We start from the raw sequence: 18703 nt of genomic DNA, 5'->3' as shown, positions 1-18703 counted from the left end.
CACCGCTTAGTTTTATTCATTAATTAGAGAAGGAAGGTTAGAGTTTAATAGCCTATCTACAACTAGGTCATCATACTGGAGAAGGATGTGGAAGGAAATCAGCCCTGTCTGTTTCACAGGAAATACCATGGCGTTTGCCTTTAGCAATTTAGGAAAACCACAGAAAACCTAAATGTGGATAATTGGGCAGGAAATTGAGCTTTCATCTTCCTAGATGTTAGTACAGTGTCTTGAACACTACACCACACAGCTTGGTCAATTTCATTGAATTACATCTGATTTTCACTTACACCCTCCAACAACTATGGCTGGGATACTTCTAAAACTGAGTACCTAGATCATCATCAGTACCACAGTGTCTCTCGTATTTAGCTATAAACATGACACCCAAAAAATTTTGACAGCACACTGCATCACATAGTTTCTCGATTAGCTAGTACCACATACAACGGCTTATCCAGAAAGTTTATTATGTTTTGTTATTTAAAAAAAATGAAGTATAGGAAATAGGAAAAAAGATGTTTCATTAATTTGAAAGGGCCACTTAAATATCACTTTCCAACAGCGTCTCCACACTAATTTAGGTATTTATAGTGACAAACACACTTTCATATTCCAGCATCATAAAATTCTGCCACCTGAGACTTTAACCTGTTAGTCACGGCCTCTTGCAGTTCCACACTGTCATCAAAGTACTGAACTGCGAGCCAGGTCATATTTGTTGGAAACAGATGGGCCTTGGGCACAAGATGGTAAGGAATCACCACCTTTTCTTTGTAAGAACCCGGAAATTTCAATTATGAAGCCATGGGCTGGTTTTTGTGGCCATCTGTCAAGATTTCTGGTGTCCATCTTGCACAAAATTTGTAACAGTCTAGCTTCTGTGCAACAATTTGATGCAAAAATTTCTTGAAATTGTGAACTTTGAATCGTCGGTTTCCTCGAATATTTCCATCAAATTTTGTGGCCAGATCATTACTCACAATGCTTGGTCCTGCACTTTGCTCTTCATTGTCAACATTAGTTCACACACTTTTAAATGTAATGCAGCACTGGCACACACAGTGATTATGTCTTTTCCTTCACATACCCTCGGCAAATTCAACAATAAACCACAAGCTGTCAGTTTAGTGCAACAGTAATGGTGCTCGAACAGTGACATTTTATTAATGAACAATGTGACTTTCACTGCCGCCATGCCCGGTGCTCCTCCATCGAGCATTATCGAGCATTCCCAGTGCATCAGAAATAGGAAACAAACCTCCGCAGTGTACCGTGTTGTGTGTACCGAATCTGCCGGTGGCCACGGCCATTTCTACGGCACTGCTCATCCCTGCAACGCCATGCTGCCGGAACATCACCCGTGTTCACCGCTCCGCTCCTGCCTGCTCTTTCAGGATGTCTACCAGAACTGCCTCCACTTAACAAGGATAACCCAAAGACATGGTTTGCTCTTGTGGACAGCATCCTCTATGTCCACAGAGTCTTATCCGATTAACAGCGGTTCGTATCTTCGATTGCAGCTCTGCACGAGCACACGGATCTGACATCTGATCTCACCCTCACGGCACCAATGAGGGACTGCTTTGAAAACGCAAAATCTATTATTCTCGAGCACTTGTTGAGAACTCCACAAGAAACAATTAACCACACAGAGCACAATTTATCACTCAATGAGCCCACACCATCGCAGTTGTGGCAAAATATCAGAGCATTGATTGATCCCTCCTTCCTTTCTGATATCGCTTTGTGGTCACCATGGGTAGTGAAAATACTGGAAGCTCTCCAGCAGCAACTTTTATCATACGCAACTGGCCCATTACAGATGCACCTACAGCTAGCAGACGAAACCTATAAAATCATCAGACGTCAACGACTCACCTCAATGCAGATCTCTTTGCCAACAGTTGGCAATACTGCACAGGTCCCAGGACGTACTTTCACACGAGGCCACGCAAGGTCACACTGGTCAACAACCTCGGTCTAGGTACTATCTAGTGGCCATTGCAGTAAACCGGCCGCCCCCTACGTGCCTCCTCACCCACATCCCCTCTCGGCCTCACCCGATTCCAGCACTTTAACTAAATATGTCGCACACAGTCCACAGCTGCACCCCGTATATCTGCCATGTTGGTAACATCACAGAGATGCGACTCAGAACTGCAGCCCTGCACCCAAACTTCCATTGCGGGACGAGTTAGGCACATCATCTCACGGGTATTCTACAGGGTGCCTGCAACAATACCAATCTTCACACAATAAACAACTACTACTGGGCACACTACAAACGTGACCTCATCAACGACACGTTCTTCCTGGTCAACACCGGCATAGATACCGGCATCAAACCTCCAGCGTCATCAACTTCACCACCAGTGCCTTCCGCCATGACATTGCAAACAGCAAACATTTCATTGGTCACCAACTACAGCTTCACACACCTTCGACTCAAACTTAAACCGAAATTTTGTTTTGAATGGACATTCAATGTGGTCAACATAGATGAGCCAGTGCTGGGCATTGATTTTCTACAACACTGTGGACTCTTTCCAGATTTATCATCAAGAATGCTTCTCCATCACTCTTCGGACACAAGGATCGAGGGCTCCTTCATTGCAACACCCACACATTCAAAAGCAACAACAGCTGACCCTTCATGCCAGTTGGCTGAACTAACACCCCTCACTTCAGACCTGGTGGACTCACTGTGAAGCTCCTCAACCACAAACATGACACTGCAGCCATACATGCGGCTAACGGATTGCTGCCGGCACTGATCGGCAACACTTCAGCAGACCTGGCAAGTGCGTGAACAACCATTGTAGCACTTTCAGCAGCTACTACCACTACTACACTGGCCACTGCTCCACTCTTGCTCTCTACAGACAATGTTCAATGAGAACTGTCTTTTTGCTCCCACAGCGAACAATCCGCCTCCTCCATGTCGGCAGCTGTCAAAACGATGAGCTACGTAGCCACTATGACCGACGCCGTCCCGCACACTCGTGTCAAGCCTGCACACCCTCGTGCCACCTTGCCCACTACTGATGCAGAGCATGCCCCTCTTGCCGCACTGACACCATATACAACAGCTGACCCAGACTTCACACCTGCACCTGATGGCAGAGAACCTTCACCACCTTCGACATGTATTCTACAGGTCAGTTCTCAGTTTCACAGTGCTGCGTGTGATGACATTCCCTGCTCCCGAGTGTCTTCTGCTCATGTAGGCCCAGTGAGGTCCTCCATTAAACTTATTACGAACAGTACATATTGTAGGCTACATACTACAGAAGGACCTCCTGTCCGTGCAAAGACACGCCATCTATCGACTAAGAAACTCCACTGCAAAAGAATGCATTCAGGAATTTTTACAACTAGGAATTGTATGTCCTTCTGACAGTATCTGGCCATCACCTATTCATCTCGTCCCTCAAAAGGACTCAACCTTCAGACTTTGCGGAGACTACCGCAGACTCTATGCCCGCACTATTTTAGACAACTATTACATCCCCCACATTTAGATTTCACATTGTAATTACACGGTGCTCGGCATTTTAGTGTTGTCGACTGTCGTAAGGCATACCATTAGATTCCAATGCACAAAGACGACGTTCCTAAGACAGCCATTATAATCCCCTTTCGCTTGTTTCAATATTGCTATATGCCTTACAGACTTAAAAAAGCAGCTCAGACGTGGCTGCATTTTGTAGACTCATTATTTCGCCAGTTCCCATTTTTTTATGTTTACCTTGATGACATTTTAATTTTCTCCACCTCTTCTAATGAACTTGAGCAACATTTTTCTCAAGTACTCCGCATGATCTCAGATAATGGCATGGAGACAAATCCCAGCTGTACCAGATATAAGTTACGTTCCTGGGCCACAGAGTGAACTCTGAAGGCATACACCTCATGTCTGAAGGTGTCACTCACTTTATGAGCTTACCACCATCTGTCACTTTTTGTGACATATGTAGTTTCTTAGGCATGATCAATTTTTTTCGGGCACCACATCCCTCATGCTTTCTCCTCTAACTGAAGCCTCGCCGAGGCAAACCTACCTTGAGCGATCACAAGGTTAAGTAGACCCAGGACATGATTTGCGCCTTCAGTGATCTAAAAATGGCCCTAGCTAATGTAGTCACACTAGCCCATCCCAGCACCGATGCACTTAATCACTACAGATGTTGGTGGCACAGCAATCAGCACTCTGCTGCTGCAACACATTCACAAAGACTCTCAACCACTACGTTTCTATAAAAAAAAAAAAAAAAAAAAAAAAAAAAAAAAAAAAAAAAAAAAAAAAAAAACTATCCGCCTCTCATTGTAAATGGTCAGCATTTGACAGGGAGCTACTGGCCATTTATGCAGCCATACACAATTTCTGAGAGGATATTGAGGCAACTGTGGAGGGAAGCTTTGAAGCCCTCTCCACAATTACATTTTGTCAGTCACTGAGCATGAGACACAGTGGGTAGAGGCAGTTCCTTTGAATGATATTTCAGGGATACCATGACTCGAGCGTTCATTACCTGCTGACCCTTCTGTTTCAGCTGCACTGCATCCATCAGCACAGGCAATTCGAATCTCTACTCTTCAAACAATAGTGTATCCTATGTGGTGATAGTATTTTGCACTGAGCGTAACTTAATCATAGCTAACACTTGGTTCAAGAATCATAAAAGAAGGTTGTATACATGGAAGAAGTCTGGAGATACTGATAGGTTTCAGATTGATTATATAATGGTCAGACAGAGATTTAGGAAAAAAGTTTTAAATTGTAAGACATTTCCAGGGGCAGATATAGACACTGACCACAATTTATTGGTTATGAACTGTAGATTAAAACTGAAGAAACTGCAAAAAGGTGGGAATTTAAGGAGATGGGACCTGAATAAATTGACTAAACCAGAGGTTGTACAGAGTTTCAGGGAGAGCGGAAGGGAACAAATGGCAGGAATGAGGGGTAGAAAAAGAATGGGTAGCTTTGAGGGATGAAGTAGTAAAGGCAGCACAGGATCAAGTAGGTAAAAAGACGAGGAATAGTAGAAATCCTTGGGTAACAGAAGAAATATTGAATTTAATTGATGAAAGTAGAAAATATAAAAATGCAGTAAATGTAGCAGGCAAAAAAGAATACAGACGTCTCAAAAATGAGATCGCCAGGAAGTGCAAAATGGCTAAGCAGGGATGGCTAGAGGACAAATGTAAGGATGTAGAGGCTTATCTCGTTAGGGGTAAGATAGATACTGCCTACAGGAAAATTAAAGAGACCTTAGGAGAAAAGAGAACCACTTGTATGAATATCAAGAGCTCAGATGGAAATCCAGTTCTAAGCAAAGAAGGGAAAGCAAAAAGGTGGAAGGAGGATATAGAGGGTCTATATAAGGGCGATGTACTTGAGGACAATATTATGGAAATGGAAGAGGATGTCGATGAAGACGAAATGGGAGATACGATACTGCGTGAAGAGTTTGACAGAGCACTGAAAGACCTGGGTCAAAACAAGGCCCCGGGAGTAGACAACATTCCATTAGAACTACTGACAGCCTTGGGAGAGCCAGTCCTGACAAAACTCTACCATCTGCTGAGCAAGATGTACGAGACAAGCGAAATACCCTTAGACTTCAAGAAGAATATAATAATTCCAATCCCAAAGAAAGCATGTGTTGACAGATGTGAAAATTACCAAACTATCACAGCTGCAAAATACTAATTCTTTACAGATGAATGGAAAAACTAGTAGAAGCCAACCTCGGGGAAGATCAGTTTGGATTCCATAGAAATACTGGAACATGTGAGGGAATACTGACCTTACGACTTATCTTAGAAGCTAGATTAAGGAAAGGGAAACCTAAGTTTCTAGCATATGTAGACTTAGAGGAAGCTTTTGACAATGTTGACTGGAATACTCTCTTTCAAATTATGAAGGTGGGAGAGGTAAAATATAGGGAGTGAATAGCTATTTACAATTTGTACAGAAACCAGATGTCAGTTATAAGAGTCGAGGGACATGAAAGGGAAGCAGTGATTGGGAAGGGGGTGAGACAGGGTTGTAGCCTCTCCCCGATGTTATTCAATCTGTATATTGAGCAAGCAGTGAAGGAAACAAAAGAAAGTGGGGAGAGTAAAAATCGTAGAGGGAGACCAAGAGATGAATACACCAAGCAGATTCAGAACGATGTAGGTTGCAGTAGCTACTGGCAGATGAAAGAGCTTGCACAGGATAGAGTAGCATGGACAGCTGCATCAAACCAGTCTCAGGACTGAAGACCACAGCAACAAGGTCGTTGCAGCATCTCTGAATATGGTAGTAAATAGGAATATAAAAAAAAGGGAGGAAGGTTTATTTGCTTAGCAAGAGTAATAGGAAGCAGATTTCAGACTACATGACATATCAAAATGTAAAATGGCAGTTTGATACATCGATCCATGTAATTTCTCTTTATAATGATCTTTGAACTGACCTGATGCTTAGTTTTTGTTTTGTGTTGTTATGCTTTGTGATCACGAAGTGAATGAAGTAGTATTGTTGTTGTTGTTGTTGTTGTTGTTGTTGTTGCTGTTGTGGCCTTCAGTCCAGAGACTGGTTAGATGCAGCTCTCCATGCTACTCTATCCTGTGCAACCTTTTATTCATCTCCAAGGACCTACTGCAACCTACATCCTCCTGAATCTGCTTAATGTATTTATATCTTGGTCTCTACTATTTTTACCCTCCACACTGCCCTCCAATACTAAATTGGTGATCCCTTGATGCCTCAGAACATGTCCTACCAACCAATCCCTTCTTCTCATCAAGTTGTGCCACAAATTACTCTTCTCCCCAATTCTTTTCAGTATCTCCTCATTAGTTATGTGATCTATCCACCTAATCTTCAGCATTCTTCTGTAGCACCACATTTAGAAAGCTTCTATTCTATTCTTGTCCAAACTATTTATCGTCCATGTTTCACTTCCATACATGGCTACACTCCATACAAATACTTTCAGAAACGACTTCCTGACACTTAAATCTATACTCTATGTGAACAAATTTCTCTTCTTCAGAAACCCTTTCCTTGCCATTGCCAGTCTACATTTTATATCCTCTCTACTTCGACTTTCATCAGTTATTTTGCTCCCAAATAGCAAAACTCCTTTACTACTTTAAGTGTCTCATTTCCTAATCTAATTCCCTCAGCATCACCCGATTTAATTTGACTACATTCCATTATCCTGGTTTTGCTTTTGTTAATGTTCATCTTATATCCTTCTTTCAAGACACTGACCATTCCGTTCAACTGCTCTTCCAAGTCCTTTGCCGTCACTGACAGAATTACAATGTCATCGGCGAACCTCAAAGTTTTTACTTCTTCTCCGTGAATTTTAATACCTACTCCGAATTTTTCTTTTGTTTCCTTTACTGCTTGTTCAATATACAGGTTGAATGACATCAGGGACAGGCTACAACCCTGTCACACGCCCTTTCCCACCACTGCTTCCCTTTCATGCCCCTTGACTCTTGTAACTGCCATCTGGTTTCTGTACAAATTGTAAGTAGCCTTTCACTCCCTGTATTTTACCCCTGCCAGCTTCAGAATTTGAAAGAGAGTATTCCAGTCAACATTGTCAAAAGCTTTCTCTAAGTCTACAAATGCTCAGTATTGCCTCACGTGTTCCAACATTTCTACAGATTTCAAACGGATCTTCCCCAAGGTCTGCTTCTACCACTTTTTCCATTTGTCTGCAAGGAATTCTTGTTAGAATTTGTAGCCGTAACTTATTAAACTGATAGTTTGGTAATTTTCACACCTGTCAACACCAGCTTCCTTTGGGATTCGAATTATTTTATTCTCCTTCAAGTCTGAGGTTATTTCGCCTGTCTCATACATCTCGTTCACCAGATGGTAGAGTTTTGTCATGGCTCGCTGTCCCAAGGCTATTAGTTGTTCTAATGGGATACTGTCTACTCCCGGGGCCCTGTTTCAACTTAGATCTTTCAGTGCTCTGTCAAACTCTTTACACAGTATCATATCTCCCTATTCATCTTCATCTATGCCCTCAAGCACATCACCCTTGTATACGAGGTCTGTCTAAAACGTATCTGACCTTTGATTTTTCCGCGCAAAATAGAGATGATAGCATGGCACCCCTGTACACAGTGAAGGAAGAGACCCTTATGCACATGCGTGAATTTTGTCCCTGCCTTCCAGCATGTCAATCACTGCCTGTCGGTCGCTGAGTAGGTGCTACACAACGTGTTCGTCGGATTACCGATTCTCTCAAGATGACTGAAAGTGTTGAGCAAAGTTACTGCAACTAATTTTGCCGAAAGCTTGGTGATTCTCAAAGCGAAACAATTCGTAAGATTCAGCAGGTGTTTGGAGGAGATGCAATGGGTGTAACAAAAATTAAGGAATGTGTCAAAAATTGCCCCACATCAGCGAAGAGTGGCCAGCTTTCCGGTTGTTGAGAGGGTACAAAATTTGGTGATGGCAGATCATCGTTTGACCACGCGAGAGACTGCCCAAGAGGATGGAATGAGTAAAGGTTCTGCACATGCAATTTTGCATAATGATTTGAACATGCACTGATAGCTGCAAAATTCGTGCCCAAGTTGTTGTCGCCAGAATGAAAAGACCTCCATTTTGACGTTACACAGGACCTCCTGGACACCACCAACACTGATCCTTGGTTTCGAAACACCATGTTTACTGGAGATGAGTCTTGGGTGTACAGGTACGACCCAGAAACAAAAAGATAGTCATCACAATGGAAGCATCCTGAGTCTTCAAGGCCAAAAAAGTGCGGCAGGTGAGAAGCAAAATCAAGGTGATGCTGACTGTCTTCTTTGATGTGCATGGAACTGTGCGTCATGAAGACATGCCAAAGGACAAACAGTGACATAGGAGTACTATCAAGATGTTTTCTGGCGACTCCGTGACGCAGTTTGGCGCAAAAGACCAGACGTGGACAGCGAAAAACTGGCAACTGCATCACAACGATGCCCCCACACATTCATCCCACTTGATCCAAAATTCCTTGGCCAAACACGGAATTAACTGCCATTCACCAACCTCCCTACTCTTCAGACATGGCTCCTTGAGACTTCTGGTTGTTTCCAAAATTGAAGACGCCACTGAAAGGATCCCGTTTTGAGAGTAAAGAAGAGATAATGCAGAACACAACAACGGAGCTGAACACCAGAAGACTTCCAGAGGTCTTTCCAGCAGTGGAAGGATCGGTGGGCTATGTGTGTGCAAGCACAAGGGGGCCTACTATGAAGGGGATTAGGGTCCCAACCCCGTTAGGTATTTGAAATATTTTTTCTGGCCAAAGGTCAGATACTTTTTAGACAGGCCTCGTAGACCCTCTATATACTCCTTCCACCTTTCTGCTTTCCCTTCTTTCCTTAGGATTGGTTTTTCCCTCTGAGCTCTTGACATTCATACAAGTGGTTCTCTTTTCTCCAAAGGTTCCTCTAATTTTCCTGAAGGCAGTATTTTATCTTACTTCTAGTGATATATGCCTCTACATCCTTACATTTGTCATCTAACCATCTCTGCTTAGCCATTTTGCACTTCCTGGTGATCTTATTTTTGAGAAATTTGTATTCCTTTTTGCCTGCTTCATTTACTGCATTTTTACATTTTCTCCTTTCAGCAAATAAATTCAATATCTGTTATGTTACCCAAGGATTTTTACTAGCCCTCGTCTTTTTACCTACTTGATCCTCTGCTGCTCTCAATATTTCATCTCTCAAACCTACCCAGTCTTCTTCTACTGTATTCCTTTCCCCCATTGTTGTCAATTGTTCTCTAGTGCTCTTTCTAAAACTCTCTACAACCTCTGGTTCTTTCAGTTTATCCAGGTCCCATCTCCTTAAATTCCCACCTTTTTGCTGTTTCTTCAGTTTTAATCTACAGTTCATAACCAATAGCTCGTGGTCAGAGTCCACGTCTGCCCCTGGAAATGTCTTACAATTTAAAACCTGGTTCCTAAATCTCTGTCTTACCATTATATAATCTATCTGAAACCTTCCAGAGTCTCCAGGCTTCTTCCACATAAATTAAAAGTATGCCATTACAATATAGTGCTGTTAAATGTCATTACTTTGTCATAATATCATTACTAGCCACACTATCGTCTCAGCTCCCTTTTGATCTTAACAGATAGTGCCCTCATCCTCGCCTAAGCTGGCGGTTTATCAGACAATTATTCCTGATAGGGCATTTTCGTGCATTCCTAGTGACAATATTTGTTCATCAATAGGTGTACACCTATAAATAGCACCTCTCAAGTGTGCCTGTATCTCTTAACAAGGGAAGACAATTCTCTCATGTCACCTTGTAGGTTGGACATATGCTTGAGTGCCTTCAACTTCATGACTGTAGGATACAGTGGAGTTCGTTTCAGTCTTGATTAGGGACCTCGAGTTGGGTGCACGTCTTGCAGGGAACTGTATTAGTCAGTAAGATGAGTAGAGAAACCATACACCCATCCTCTCCTTTAGGGGAATGAAACGTTCATGTGTGTGGTGAACTGTTTAGAGAGCACACCACTTTCTCTGTCATTTCTCAGGTAGCCACTGCTGATGTTCAAGATATTTGGGACTATGTTTCCTTTTCTTGCACCCAACAGAGCGACCCCTTGCCAGATCTGCAAATGAAGCGGAAGGATTCCATATATAACAAGCATCCTGTTGACAGATACAGAACTGAAAGCACCAGTAAGTTTTAGTTACTGCACTTCTATGTACTGCTCAGACTTCCATCGCCAAGTATACAGTGCTAAGGTGATATGCCTAGACACTGGCTCCACAAAGGCACCAACAAGGTTTGGAGGTACTTGCTAATAATTTTCAACAACAGGTCACTTCATCACAAGCTATACTGCTGACACTGCTGAAAAAGACTAGTGTATTTTGACAGGATTGCTCAATGTGTACATGAATACCAATATCACTTATTTTCCTTCCTAACACCAGTTTGTGTGGTCACTACCAAAATCATTATTATGTAAGTGGGAATTCGATGTCACTTTCTATCCAGTCACCAAAATAAGATGTCTTTATGTGATGTTGACAGATGGCATTAAATTGAATTTTTCGCAAGACTTTTAACTTCTAACCACACTAAGCATACTGATATCAATTTTAATATTTAAATGCCATGATAATGTAGCTTCACAATTCTGTATTTTAATACTCAAAAAAATATTTCCTTGAATATGTAGCAAATACTGATTTAAAATACAGACAGTAAGGACATCAAAAACTAACAACTTACTTTTGGGAAGACTGTTATGGCACGTTTGTTACCAATACACCAGATTAGTTCACCAAGACGTGCTTGATATTTATTGAAACAACATTTTGAACTAATTCCACGCATCTCCGATGTCAGGCCACCTGTAAAAAGCAGCCCAATTAGACAACTGAAGGATGACAAATTTCAAGATCCAAATATCTTATGTTGTACTAACTGTTTCCAAGAAATGCTACAACTTTCATTTCCTTATAGAGAACAAGGCTGCTATTTAATGTTATAAGTCTTCTTATTCTAGCCGCCAACAGTCTCAAGCGCCATCCGTGAATTATGGACGTGACCATATAGTACAATGTCAGCATTGTGACCGTAATATTAGCATGTATTTTTCACATTATCTGGAAAAGAGCATAATCATAAGACATAGGAAAGAACACATTTCAATAAAAATTGAATAAAACTATTCGAATTTTTGGAAAATTATGTTATAATTATACAATCATTGCTATTGAGATCTTTCTTAATCCCAATATTTGGCAACAACTACTACTAGACAATGGTGTTTTGGTCTAACACAAAAAAACTCACTAGAGACTTTTTGCAATTGTAAGAGTGCAAATAGGGTAACAAGATGCTTCCTATCATAGTATGGTACCACGAAGAAAGATGCAGAATGTCAAATCAAACAGTTTTCAGCCATCTAATTTCCAAACTGTTATTTTATTTGGCTACCAGTTTTGGCGATTTACTATGCCATCTTCAGACTCCTGACCAATGTGTAGGAAGATTCAAACCTCAGTTCCAGTCAAAATAGGGGCCAGACTGGTATCTGTGGATTTCTGCTTGATACAGCGATCCCTTCAGCTATCATTTGCTGACAAATACTCTAGGGCTCCTATTTTGACCAGAACCGAAGTTGGTATCTTCCTACACATCAGTCAGGGGGCCTGTAGATGGCATAGTAAATTGCCGAAACTTGTAGCCAAATAAAATAACAATCTGGAAATCACAGACAGTTAAAAGGTATTTGATTTGACATTCTGTACTGAACAGCCAAGTCCCACAACCATCTCTGAAAAGATGGACATACAGAGACATGAAGAAAGATGTGTCAAATTCGACACTATTCTTTGGTGACCTTATGTGCCTGCTATAAGAAGCCGCAAAAGCCTTGCACAATTTACACTCAACACAAAGTTTCAATGATTCTTCCTGAGTAAGCTGATTGTGTGAATAGTTAGCACCATCTGCAATAGCACGTTTTCAACATAAACTGGGTCTTTGATATTGCTTATTATTAATCCAAAGAAAAAAAATGAGGTTAGATTAGTTTTCCTAACTTCAAACTTCTGGATTTACTAAGGAATCATTTCCAGCATTATCTTTTTATCAAGGCAAACTTTCAAATATTGTCCTTCTGAAAGGAAATGTTAGACGGCTGCTCCATCATTATGTAGGATGCCACAAACAATATTTACTTCACTTCAACACTGCTGTAGATAATGCTTCTGAAATCCCACGATCCATTCTATACTTACACTGGAAGCCCCAGCAGTTTTTAATTCTTCAGGCAAGGTTTTATCTCTCATGCACCTGACCACTTTGCTGTCACTTTATTTGTTTCCTTCTGTATAATGATATTGACTGGCACACTACAACTGGCAGTATCAATGCTTGTGAATGCCAGTGTTATCATCAAGATTCTGATGATTGAGAGTGGGTCCCCACTCCCCATAAAACTGTTTCTGGCTTCCATTAACTACATTCCTCATTCTATTATAGTACTGAACACATACATCACAAGAGCAACTTTGTCGCAGACCGTGGCTGCTTCTACCGCACCAATATACAGCCAGGGAACACTTGCTCTATCAGTATCAAATCACTGTTAACAATTGTATTATTGTAGCCCTTAACAATATACTTACAAGCTTGTTATCAACTGTATCACACTGAGAATTAGTATAGCAAAAGCAAATGCTTTGACTGACTACACTGAGACATGAAATTAGATCTTTGCATCTCACTATTACCAAATTTCATCTGTAAGTTAACACTGGTATCATATACCAAAACCTCTCCTGTATCATTACATGACCTTACCAAATATGACCTCACCAAACCCAAGAGGGTTTTCATACTGAAAGGGCTATTCAAAGCTTCCCTCCACAGTCGCAGAAGAGCTTTCCATAATACATTTACCTCTCAAATATTCTTCTCATCTCACAAGAATACCTTTTATACAGATGCTACTAGTTGTGGATTATAACTGGCCTTAGAGCCAAGATTGTTACCTTATCTGCAAAAAGTTGAAATATTACTTAGTTAATCCAGTGAAAGAAACTGGGTGGGAGAAACAAATTTACAACACATCACGCAAGTGACAGTACCACTAATGACCTCCATGCAGATAGGATGTTAAACCCCTAAAGGATAATCCAATCCAAATTTATGACTTCTGCTACCATTTTTTTGCGTTTGTGAAAGATGAGATCATCCAATGTAAGAGTCACATCAAATTAGTGCAATGAGACTGCAGGAACAGGTTCTACAAGGCACTGAGAAGAATCCTGCTACAAGGCTTCAGACAACTGGCCCAGCAGAATGTGTGCTGCATTATGCGCAATGTCTGGGTATATGTTATTGGTGTCCTGCCCCATTTAAATGACATATGCCAACACTTCAACAACGATGTTCACAGAGATTGGATGAAGATGTACTGGTGCATAGGCCACCCAATTGTCACACTTAAACCCTCCACAGTTTTGTGGCTACACACGCAAAGCTTTACATATAGTGAACTGTACCTTAATACATAGTTACTTGAAAAATGTGACCATGCAGCAAGTGACATCATCTAAGGTCAGGCTAGAATATATGAACAAGTACAGTATTACAGATGTGACATTTGCACATCTGCATTGCACGCACAAAGAACATCTTGAATACCTTATTTGCACTCAACTACATTAATGCTGCAGTGACATATCATATAATATTGTGTAATGACGCTCCACTGAAGATTTGCCATTCATTTTCCTATTAGTTTAACATGTACACAACTTCAATGGCAAAGATTCACGTACAATCTACACTTGTCACATCTGAGGAACAAAACTATAGTGTGCACCATAAGTCAGTTGTAGCTAGCAATCCTTAGACTGTTTTGCTTACTGTAGGTGGTAGTCAGTTGTGAACATGACTAATGTGTAATATCCATAAGTCATCTGGCACCTGCAGTTTGAGCTTATGTTGTTTGTAGTTATCTGAGAAACAATGAAATAGGAAGTTAACTACAGAAAAGCATGTATTAGTTTTGAAACATGACCATAATTATGGTGATGTTTGTGATGGGACACTTTCCAAACATCCACCCTTCATCTTGACAAGGCATTGGCAAATTAAATTCAACATCTGAAGAAACTGGGTCAGTTGCGGGGCTTCCTCGGTCAGGTAGACTGTTTGTTACTACAAAAGAGAATCTTAACGTTGTCACGCTGAGTTTTGAGCAATTGCGGACTAAATCTCAAATAAAAGCATCCAAGGATTACAAGCCTACAAATTATTCTGAAAAACTGAAACAGAGACCATACAGACCTGCTTTACCGCAAGGCCTAAATGAAGATAATCTGGACAGGCATAAAACATCCTGCATGTTGTACTCAATCCGACAAGAAGCCGATCCCATGGTTTGCGAAAACATTCTTTGGAGTGACGAAGGGACAGTTACAGTGAATGGCAGAGCGAACACACACACACACACACACACACACACACACACACACACACACACACACACACACACACACACACGTCTACTGTGAGTCTATGAATCCCATATGGTGATGGAGACAGAATTAACCTCACCTGGTGTGACTGTATAGGCGGGGATTTTTAGCGATGGGCTAATTGAATCCTACATTTTAAAGGTAATGTCAAATCCGTCCGTTAGCTAAATACGCTTAGAAATGGAAAACAGTCCACTTTTTGACCATCTGCAGCCAGTTAAGGAAAAGCTGATAGAGCAACACGATGGAGCACCTCCACATTATGGAGTTATTGTCAGAGATTCTCTAAATAAAAACTGCAATGAATTGATTGGCAGAAAGGGTACTACTGAATGGCCTCCATGACCCCCAGATATCACCTCATGAATTTTTCAGTCTGGTTATACTAAAAAATTATATTTATTCCATCAAAATTTCACATGTTAGGCATTTGAACAAACAAAACCCATCACAATTTGAAATCCTACAGTCCAAGAATACTTGAGGCAATATTTGTAAATATGCGTTGAGAAGGTGGAATGTTTGCCTAGAACAGCAGGGGAACAACTTCAAGCGTCATTTCTAGGTTCATTGAACTTTACATGTATTTTTCTGTTGATAATACATTTGTATTTCCATCTGTTTAGTATTATTGCACCAAACTCCACCCTGCATATAGCTCAGAACTAGCACTTCACCACATATTCAGTTTCCTAGAGTACTCTTTGGCATTGGTGCTCTTGCTTAGTTTGCATTTATCATAGATCTCTCATCCAACACAAAGACCCAAGTGACTGGAAAAGAGCGCATGTGACTCTTGTGTACAGTAAGGATAAAAGAACAGACCCACAAAATAAAAAAATAAAAAAATAAAAATAAAAAAACTTCACCTCAGTTTGCTGCGTAATTCCTAAGCATATTCTAAGCTCGAATATAATAAATTTCCTCAAGACAGAAAAACTTCCGTCCACAGATAAGCGTGGATTTAAAAAGCATCAACTATACGAATCTCAGTTCGACCTTTCCTCTTACAATGTCCTGAAAACCATGGATGAAGAACAGCTAGATTGCATACTCCTAGATTTCTGGAAAGTGTTTGATACAGTGGCCCACTGCAGATCATTAACAAAGATCTGAGCATGCGGAACAATGGCTCTTGCTATCTACATACATAAATGACCTGATGGAAAAGGTGAGCAGCAATCTTCAACTGCTTGCTGATGACACTGTAATGTATAGGACAGTGTCATCATCGTTGTAACTGTGCGACAATACAGGATGACTTAAATTTCTGTTTGGTTTGGTGAATGGCAGCTTGTTCTAAATATAGAAAAAAGTAAATTAATGCAGATGAGTAGGAAAAACCACCAGGTAATGTTCGAATACAGCATTTTTGGTGTGTTGCTTGACACAGTCACATTGTTTAAACATCTAGGCATAACATAACAAATGGAACGGGCATGTCAGATCAGCAGCAGAGAAGAATAATGGTGAACTTCGAGAGTCTAGGAAAGTGTAGCTCATCTATTAAACAGACCACATATAGAACACTAGTGCAACCCACTCTTGGGTACTTCTCAAGTTTTCGGGCTCCCCATCAGATCAGATTAAAGACATTGAAGCAATTAAAAGGCATGCTGTTAAATTTGCTAGCAGTGGGTTTGATCAACGTGTGTGTTAAGGAGATACTCTGTGAACTGAAATGGCAGTCCCAGAAGGGAAGACAACATTCTTTTCACATAAAACTGTTGACAATATTTAGGGATCCAGTAGCAGTGGCTAACTGCAGAATGACTGACTGGTTGATCTGGAGGAGGGGACCAAACAGCGAGGTTATCCATCACACCAGATTACGGCAGGGTGGGGAAGGAAGTCGGCTGTGGCCATTCAAAGGAACCATCCCAGCATTTGCCTGAAGTGATTTAGGGAAATCACGGAGAACCTAAACCTACATCTACACTTATAATCTGAAAACCACCGTGAGGTGCATAGCAAAGGGTACATCCCATTTTACCAGTTATTAGGGTTTCTTCCTGTTCCATTCATGTACGAGGCACAGGAAAAATGATTGTCTGAATGCCTCTGTGTGTGCAGTAATTATTCTAACAAATCAGGATGGCCAGATGCGTGTTTGAACCACTGTCCTGTCCAGCACCTCACTCGGTGCAGAATGATTCTACTGCTGTCAACATACATTTCACGTAAGAGCCACAAAGACAAGATAAGAGAAATTGGGGCCCATAAAGATGAATACCCCCATCTGTGAGTTGTTGACAGTACAACCAGCCTTTGCTGTTAGTACATTATGACAGTTTGTTACATTTAATTTAGACGCCAACCAATATTATAAGGTGTTTTTATGAAATAATAGGGTAGAAACGACAAGGCTGGGCAGAAAAGTAATGCCTCCGAGTTTTTTATGGGAGAACTCTTGTAGATTTTTCACATAAGACAAATGTTATTAACATTCTACATCTTTATTCTTCATGACCACATACTTATTTCTCAACGTAGTTACCCTGGCAACGAACACATTTCTCCCAGAAACAGGCCAGTTTGTTCGTACCGCCACTGTAGAATGTCTGACTTTCTTGACACAGCCACAGCCTCACCTCTGCTGGCACCACTTCATCACTATGAAAGTGAAGTCCTCCAAGTTGTTACGTAAGTTTTGGAAACAGATGAAAATTGTATGGGGCCATGTTGGGTTCATATTGTGATGGAGCGGTAAATAAAGAAGTGTGGCTGAATAGTTCATTCGAATGTGCATATACAAATGCTAAAAAAAATGTTATTGCCAATTTTGGCTCTCACGTCTTAGGGGATGATTTCCATACTTGGTGCATTAGTACAGTGTTCCACACTAGCACATTTGTTATAGTTTTGAATTAATATTCATGAGTACAGTTTATGCTAGGGAACAAAAATTAGGCAATTATTACAGCAAAATCAGTTTTTCACGACACAGTTCAATTACTATTTATTTCATTGTCTCCTTTTCTTTCACAAAATGAAATTAGCAATGGTGAGACGGTTTACAGTTTTACTTTAATAATAATTTGACTCCGAGCCCCCAATAGCAGTAATGTAGGCTGCTATAGACGAAAATTTCTCAATCAATTCGAACAGAACCACAAGTCCCACTGTCCTCTTTGTTCCAGCAGTTTTGGCGCGAAATCACAGATCGCCACATGTTCACTTACGCTGATGTATACCTCGTAATTCGTGCTCACACAAATAATCGTAGCATTTCCAGTTCACCAAATATATGCTTGCACACTTGCACCATTAAACAATACTCTTTGTCGAAATAAACCTGCGCAAAAAAAATATTCTCAAACAACCACATGGGCCACCCACCCTCCAAAATGACTGACCAATGGCCGACCACTGGCCAAGATGGCCACTCACTTATATAGTCTCGGTAGTCTCGGACTTCACCTCCCCCCCCCCCTCCCCCCCGGGTTACACAAGTACCAATCTCACCAGTTAAGGTTACAAATTTTGATACATACATCCCTCGACAGAAATACGTACACCATCGGAACCACACTAAAAAGTACATCTTGTTTACTATGTTACATTAATTTCTAGGATTATTCTATCGGCCGTAAATCAAGTTTTAGTTTTTGCAAAATTTCGCCACTTAGCACAAATTTATTTGTTGATATCTGTGCTGCAAAGT

At 40.9% G+C, this 18703-nt stretch overlaps 1 protein-coding gene across 9 annotated transcripts in view; it reads right to left on the bottom strand.

Annotated features, from left to right (window-relative positions):
• Positions 1-18703, bottom strand: part of LOC126297613 (biotin--protein ligase) — a 429285-nt gene that overhangs the window by 390000 nt on the left and 20582 nt on the right. For all 9 annotated transcript variants that reach the window (XM_049988622.1, XM_049988625.1, XM_049988619.1 and 6 more), the window contains 2 exons: positions 11469-11649; positions 11273-11394 (listed from right to left, as the gene is read on the bottom strand). In XM_049988622.1, coding sequence (XP_049844579.1) covers positions 11273-11394; positions 11469-11613 — 267 coding nt within the window. In that variant the 5' untranslated portion in view covers positions 11614-11649. The remainder of the gene's footprint in view (positions 1-11272; positions 11395-11468; positions 11650-18703) is intronic.

Source organism: Schistocerca gregaria, chromosome X (assembly GCF_023897955.1).
Source record: "Schistocerca gregaria isolate iqSchGreg1 chromosome X, iqSchGreg1.2, whole genome shotgun sequence".
Lineage (NCBI taxonomy): Eukaryota > Metazoa > Arthropoda > Insecta > Orthoptera > Acrididae > Schistocerca > Schistocerca gregaria.
The sequence above is the reverse complement of the archived record's forward strand: the minus strand, read 5'-3'. Positions and strand labels throughout refer to the sequence as shown.